This window comes from Xenopus laevis, chromosome 2L, assembly GCF_017654675.1.
Source record: "Xenopus laevis strain J_2021 chromosome 2L, Xenopus_laevis_v10.1, whole genome shotgun sequence".
In the NCBI taxonomy this organism is placed as follows: Eukaryota; Metazoa; Chordata; class Amphibia; order Anura; family Pipidae; genus Xenopus; species Xenopus laevis.
The window spans coordinates 31,034,787-31,042,609 of record NC_054373.1 but is presented as its reverse complement, the minus strand read 5'-3'; the positions used below and the strand labels follow the sequence as shown (position 1 = coordinate 31,042,609).

The window sequence follows — 7,823 nt, the reverse complement described above, 5'->3', positions numbered from 1 at the left end:
CAGATTTCTGCAGCCCTTCATCTGCTGCTGGAGGTACATGGAAAGGTGCAGGGGCATAACTATAGAGGAAGCAGACCCTGAGGCTGCAGGAGGGGTCCAGGAGGTACAGGGGCCCTAATGACTGAGCAATTTCAACATATATTGATAAAAAAGGACAACCTCTGGATTTGTTTGGGGCCCAGTAACATCCAGTTACTGGAAGGGTGATGGCACCAAATAACACTCAGGACTATAGATCAGCATTATATTAACTAGGATCATTAGCTCTTTTTCAAACAGTAACTGCACGATTTATATAGCATGGCTCTCCCACGGACTCCCAACAATTTACAGCAATCAGGACAGCCTTTTTTGGGTGCATTTAATATGCTGGGACACTTGGAGATGCTCAAGGTCACTAAGAGCTGATACTAGAGACTTCCAGTGTCCTCGAACTTCACTGAATGTATGTTGCGCAAAAAGCCATATTCACACACATATTGGCAATCTGATGCAGAAATATACGTTATTATAGACCATTGAAAATATGAAGGGTACAGATAGACCTGTTAGAATGGGAGCTGGTATGAGGCTTTCTTCAGCGGAGATAGAATGGCAAAGTAAAGTTTTTGCATTGAAATCTATTTAGAATGCCTCAGATAAAGAAAACCAGTATGACAGCTTCGACCATAAGTAAAATTACAAATAAACAGAGAAAGTGCTCATAAACATACAGTTTGCTGTGTGTATGTGTCTTGAAGCCTGTTTGAAAAATTCCCACGCTGCACCTTTGTTCTGGGTTGATATACATATGGTGATATATATATATTTATTTATTTGTAAATTATAAGGATATTTAAAGTCACAGGGTCCCTTCTGCCTGACTCTAAGGGGCAAATTTATTAAAGGGCAAAGTGGCTAATGCTAGCGAAAATTCGCCCCCTTAAGCCAGGCAAAGTTGCGCTCTGGTGAAGGGACGTAACTACGCTAATTCACTAACTTGCGGATTTTACTAAACGTTACCTATTGCGCCAGACTTTACTTTGCCAGCTCAGACCAGGCGAAGTGCAAAAGAGTAGATAGGAGTTTGTCAAAAAAAAGTTGATAATTTTTCTAAGTCCCAAAAAACGCTGGCATTTTTTTTTGGGGTACCCTCCTTCCCCCTTACATTTGGCACATGTGTAGGGCAATATAAGACCTCTATTTAATTTTATTAAGTTTCCCTGGTGTAGTGTAATATAGTTGCCACAGCATACACGTCCATTGTACTTTAACTGCACGCCGTATGCTAATTAGGCATCGCTAGCGTAACTTCGGACTGCTTATCATATTACTGCTAGCGCAACTTTGCAACCGTTCGGTAACCTGTGTGCAACTTCAGATCTTCGTGAATTTGCGCAGACCTGGAGAAACTACGTCTGGCGAAGTGTGGCAAAGTTTAAAGAGCATTTTCGGTGCTAAGTGAATTTGCTGCTAAGGATGCTGGTCTTCTTAGGGCTCAGATATTAAACTAGGACATTATGCTCCAGCAAGAGCCATGTGTTCCCATCAATGTCCAGGCCCCAATGTGGGCCGAAACGTTGAATACACGAGTGATATGAAAATAAAACGAATTTGAACACTTGAGAATCTGGTGTGCTGGTCCATTTTGAAGGCTACATATTTCTTTAGCCCTTACCACCCTCTGATATAACAACGGAAAGAGTGCAGGTACTGTCTGGACATTTTATATATATATATATATATATACTATATATACATACATTTATTTTTCTTTTAAAATAATGATTCCCTTTTTTCTCTTTACAGGTAATGGATCTGTTATTCAGAAAAAGTTCCAAAAAGTTCAGGAAGGCCATTTCTCACAGAGCCCATTTTTATCAAATAATTAAATTATTATTTTATTTGCGTTTATAATCAAAAACAGTGCCTTGTACTTGTTCCTAACTAAGATTTTAATCCTTATTGGAGGCAAAACAATCCTATAGGGTTTTTTTTAATGTTTAAATTTTTTTTTCACCAGACTTAAGGTATGAAGATCCAAATTACAGAAATACCCCTTATCTGCAAAACCCCAGATCCCCAGCATTCCAGATAATAGACCATAACTTGTACAATAATTGTGATCCTGTTGAGTGTTAGTTTCCATAATCCAACCATGAATAAGTCTACGGATCAGTCCGCAGTTATTCCGTTAGTCACACTATTGAATGTTCTATAAATGGGGAAATGTCTCACCTCTATAAACAACTTTTCTGTCTGCTGTGACTCAGGGAGATGTACCTGCAGCGTCATTGTGAGGAATTCAGTCTGGAGTTGGGTCTCCATTCTTTTCATACCAAAGCTACTGACAAGCTCTGTCTCCACTGTTGTCTGGAGAGGAGGCTCCACTCTTAGCACTTTGCTCCAAGCCAATCTGACATTGTGAGCTGTGGAAAAGGCCTCTGGCTAGATTTTAACAGTTTGTTAGCACCTCCCTGTGTCACGTTCAGCATTGAAAAGGTTACTGGCATCACATCTTATCTTGTTGGTAAAATAATGTGCTACCCCTGGGTAATGTGTTAGACATGCTCCCAGTCTTCTCCTGGTAATGACTTATCTGCAGGAGGTGCGACACTGAGAGATGGCTTGTCACGGAGCGAGAGTGCTCTATGAAGATAGATGACTTCTGTCCTGGATAAATTGGTGTCGAAGAATTGTGCCTTGTCCTTTTTCCTGTAAAAAATGCTTCAGAACAGGGAATAAGTAATTGGCCCCCAATGCAATGTGCATGTTCAACAAAACAAAACGAAAAGTTGTTTTTGTTATTCTTACTTATTTATTCACTTAATTTCTGCCTAATGAAGCTAAGCGTAAAGGCACGTGCAACATCATTTAACACTTCGGACTTTCCTACTTTCACTTAAAGCACAATGGAAACCTACATTATAATAATATCATATCAATTTTTATATATATAATTATATCCTTGGTGGGCACAGCTCCAACCTTTTGCTCAAAAGATCAGAAAGGAAAGGGGGGTGATTTTGTGGCATTTTCTGTACTCCAGTGTAAGTTTGCTACTGGCCTATTTGGGATAATAGCCCTGGTGCAAAAGACCCAAGGCCCTATATTACATTATGCTTTCAAGGGGTGGTTCACCCAGGGTCGGACTGGGGGTCCCGGGGCCCACCGGGACTACTGTCCAGGGCCCCCTGACCCCCCTGACCCCCTACCGTGATGCGCACTGCGCGCCTGCGTGATGGTATAACTCAACGCTCCTGCTTGAAAGGAGAAGCTCAAGGCTCTGTATGAATGTCGCTGGGCGCATGCGCAGATGGCGCAGCGCGGCGCCTATAGAAATCTTTTTTTTTTTTAAACAAACTTGTCGGGGGAGGGGTCTGGCCCAGCAGGGGCCCATTAAGGGTCGGACCCACCGGGTTTTTTCCCGGTTTCCCGCCGGGCCAGTCCGAATCTGGGTTCACCTTCAAGTTATCTTTTAGTATGGCCAGTTCTAAGCAACTTTTCAGTTGGTCTTCATCATTTATTTATTTATTTTTATAGTTTTTTTAATTATTTGCCTTCTTCTTCTGACTCTTTCCAGCTTTCAAATGGGGGTTAAGGATGCTCATCTAAAACAAATGCTCTGTAAGGCTACAAATATATTGTTATTGTTATTGCTACTTTTCATTACTCATCTTTATATTCAGGCCCTTCATATTCCAGTCTCTTATTCAATCAATGCCTGGTTGCTAGGGGAATTTGGACTTGCTGAAATTGCAAACTGGAGAGCTGCTGAATAAAAAAGCTAAATAACTCAAGAACTACAAATAATAAAAAATAAAACCCAATTGCACATTGTCTCAGAATATCACTCTCTGCATCATACTAAAAGTTAACATAAAGGTGAACACAAGCTGCAGTTATATAGATGTCTGCTGTCCCATCAGTAGCGGCATGACTCCAGGAATGGGCAATTAGGGCAAATATATAGACTTCACCAGGACAAGTATGGCAGTATGGGTCAACAGCATTAACAATCCACTCTGTAGCAACTATTATACTGTGTAAGAAGTATATAGAAAATACATTTTCAGTATTTAATCCAGGAATGTCCTACTTGCAGTATTCCAATGGTTGCTAAACTGCAATTCCCATTAACTACAGTTGAGGGGACGCTTGGGGTGCAGTTTAGTTTTTCACAGGTTGGACAACTCTGATTTGTGTACTTTTCTCAGTTGAGGGCCCAGTTATTACAGAATAACTGGGGGCCATATCTTCTTTTAAGGGGAAGTTTGCCTATAAGTAAACTGCCAGCAGATTTTAAATCTGGTCCTAGGTGCAAAGTGCAGAATTTCCCTGGGCACTTGTTAAGTGAGCACTGAGGGGTTTGCGATTCCGCCATAGGGAAACTAAATGACCCCTAAGGTGTTTGCAGGGCATGATTGCAAAGTTGGCAGCATCATAAAAAGCTGAGTCTTGTTATAAAGGACACAATGCATTAAACATATGAAAGGACAGACCTGGGCATATTAAATTGTCCATTAATAACATAAGGATGGAGATCTCTGGTGTATATTGATTTGATATTGAACTGATTTTGTTCCTGTTAATAAAATGCCAAGAACAAACAAGTTACAGAATATAAAACTTTATTTTTCAAATAACAAAATAATATTTTTCACATTAGATCAGTTTCACTGAGTCCATCAGGCATGATTTTCGGATGTAGGAGACAATCTGAAATAACATTAATCTGGTAATAACACAGTAAATAGTCATGGGTCAGGGCTTTGCCTTTGGAGCTGTAGCTCTAAACTACAATTACAATTACAAGCTTGGCCTTAGAGCAGGGATGATGGATTTGCAGTGGCTGAGAATTAAAAGTCCAATAACATCAAAACAGCTTGAGACCCTTGAGTTCATGACCCCTGACCTAGCATCAACATCACTTGCTGGACAGTGTTTGTTTCAGTTCAGCAGCAGCCACAGAACCACACTTTGTCATTGGCCTTTACATATTGTTCTGTTCTAGGAACCAAGTGTTATATCCCTGTTTATGTTTCATAAATAAGGATATAATAATATGTTATATATATCAACAGAAGAATAGTGAAAGGATGCCATAGACTGCAGAGCTTTATTGTACACACGACATGTTTCGAGTCACACGGACCCTTTCTCAAGTATATATATATATATATATATATATATATATATATATCTCAATGAAAAATAAGCCAGCACAAAGGGTCTGTGTACTGTGTACTAATATACATTTTTTTCATAATAAGACCCTTGGTGCTGGCTTATTTTTCATTGATATCTAACACATTTCCTTGCACAGGGGCAGCTACCAAGTAGCTTTATGGCATGAGGTGCTGTCCTAAGACATTGTTATATATTTATATATATATATATATATATATATATATATATATATATATAGTATATAAAACACAAGTAGAAACATATAGCTGCATGGTCTACAATACAAGATTTGATGTTTGTTTCAAAACATTTGACTTTCTTTCAAATTAACAGGAATATTTTGTATGTTGATTTTTAGCAGCTGGGGGAGCATTGTATGGAGCCCTTGCTGGACCTCTCTTTCTCTCCGAGGCTCTAAGGAGGATAAAGGTGCACGCAAAAAAACTATAAAAAGTTGCTAAAAAACATATCAAGGCATTATAACACACACAATCACATGCACATTTCATTAATCTATCTATTATTTCAGCGGACAGATAAATGAGGTCTAGCAACCTCCACCTAACTAACTAACTAACTAACTAACTAAAGGGGCGCACAGTTTTTGAAAAATGCAACCAAGGCACCATGGATATCAACCCTTATAATGGTTCAGGGTTATTCCTGTTGCCTGCACATAGGGGCCAGTAGAAATGGTCTAAAAATACTCAACACTTATGAAGGCTAACAAATGAAGGAGGGATGTTAATGCTTCTGATGTATGTCGTTTTCAAGGGATGATAATTGAAAATAATACTTTTACTGCCTAAATGGGTGCCCACGATGCCTTCTGTAGCAGAATTACACTCACTCAAGACAGTAAATATGACAGTGGCACATGGTTAAGCAGAGACATGTACAGTATCAAACTGGAGGACCTACTTGAACCCACTTCTACATGAAGGGTCCATGTTTTCTGGAATGAGCAGTCCAGTATACTACTGTATACACAGTCAGGTACTGTGCCGCTTAATTGTTTATACACACACACACACACATATATATATCTATATATATATATATATACACCTTTACATGCACATGGAGTGATTTTGTAACAGAATCTTAGTTTTAGTACTAACAAAAAAAATGATGCTCAGTAGAAAATACACAGCGTAAAACACATCATAACTGATTTTTAGTGCTTAAATTGCATTATACCATTTGCTGCTGAACATAATAACACTTAGTAAATCATATTACTTTGTCCCTGAGATAAGCCAGTTCATTTTTATGTTACAAATGGATCTTTAAAAGAAAATGTCAGTTTTTCTGTGTAGGAGCAGCAAATTGCCAAGAGTCTGTCGGACACCAATGTCAGTGCATTGGAAGAGAATGCTGGTAACTAGGTCCTTGCAAACAACCCAGCTGCCATGGAAAAGCTCCTGGAGAAGGTTCCACTAGGTTTTCTGAATGACCCGGATAGCAAGTTCCTCTTATGTCAATGCTGTAACTTCCATGTGTGTGGTATGAAGAGCTTGAATAGAAATCTTCCTCTGCTGAGTTTCCAAATTGGCAATGGATATAAGAAGTCTCTGGGGAAAGCCTTGTATAGTGAGGAGAATGGCAGTGCTGGAAATGGGAGGCTTCTTCATAAGCGTGACTTGCAGGTATGGCTTGGTGAGTCTGCACAAACCGCTGAGGGTTGTCCTTAACTTCTGGCTGCTTTTGCCGGTCATATTGAAGGCGGCATTCTGCATGGCTGCAAGACCACTTCTGCGGAGGGCTAGAGTGAAGAAACATGGAGAGCGTAGATATTCTGTTGATTGCCCTCTTTAGTGTAGCTATCTTGGATAACCTCTTGCCACTTAAGTCATGCTTCAGGGCCTTCCTCAGTGCATTAAATGCCTGGTTGTAGTCCAGGATCCTCTTCCTCTCTCTGACATTGGCAGCAATTCTTCTGGCCTTTGATCTTACTGGCCTGGTCCTCTTCTTGGGTTTTGCCTCCTCTACCTCACTGCCACTTTCTCTAGTTTGAAATTCACTTAGGGGCTGACCACAACATTGCTCTTGGCCGTCTTCGACTTCTTGCTCATCATCTGAGAAGTCTGATTCACTGAGACTCATAGTGATGCAGCTGCCTCTGCTCTTCAATCAAGCCTGGCTTTTCTTACTGTAATTCCTTTCACGTCTGTCTTTAGGCAACAGTTGCTTTTAAACGTCTTGTCTTAATAGCAATCCTTTTACTCCTATCACTGACACTCCCATTTGGAACTGCCCCCTTTTTTTAAATACCACTTGCCTTGTTTTTTATTGTACCTCATGAGGACTGTAACAGGTACTTTGTATCATCTTTTTTATTACCTGCCTGCAGGTAGACTGGGCTTGGTTTGCAAAGTTCTGTGAAAGATCATAGAAAGCATGCAAGCGCCTGTAGTAAGCAATCCGAAATACTAGTCAAATTACACAGCACGCTAAGTTTCTCCTTTAACAACTAATTACAGGTCTTCCCTGTTAATCTATTTCTCATGATCACCTTGAAATCTGCCTTGCCAGGCAGCCTTTGCACACATTGCTAAGCACAAATACAGATACTGTACATTAGCACTGTCATTAAAAAATTAGGGAACGATTAATAGATCGCATAATCTTTATATGTTAGCTACAAATATGCA

General features: G+C 39.8%; 1 protein-coding gene across 1 annotated transcript; it reads right to left on the bottom strand.

The window, feature by feature from the left end:
- Positions 1-5,193: 5,193 nt before the first annotated feature.
- On the bottom strand, positions 5,194-7,383 carry bhlha9.L (basic helix-loop-helix family member a9 L homeolog). Its single transcript, XM_018246078.2, has one exon. It carries the CDS (start codon positions 7,273-7,275, stop codon positions 6,526-6,528), a length of 750 nt encoding a protein of 249 aa, XP_018101567.1. The 5' UTR covers positions 7,276-7,383; the 3' UTR covers positions 5,194-6,525.
- Between the last annotated feature and the right edge of the window lie 440 nt (positions 7,384-7,823).

Coding starts and splice junctions, on each gene's coding strand:
- bhlha9.L (XM_018246078.2), bottom strand. CDS start 7,275: ATGAGTCTCAGTGAATCAGACTTCTCAGATGATGAGCAAGAAGTCGAA.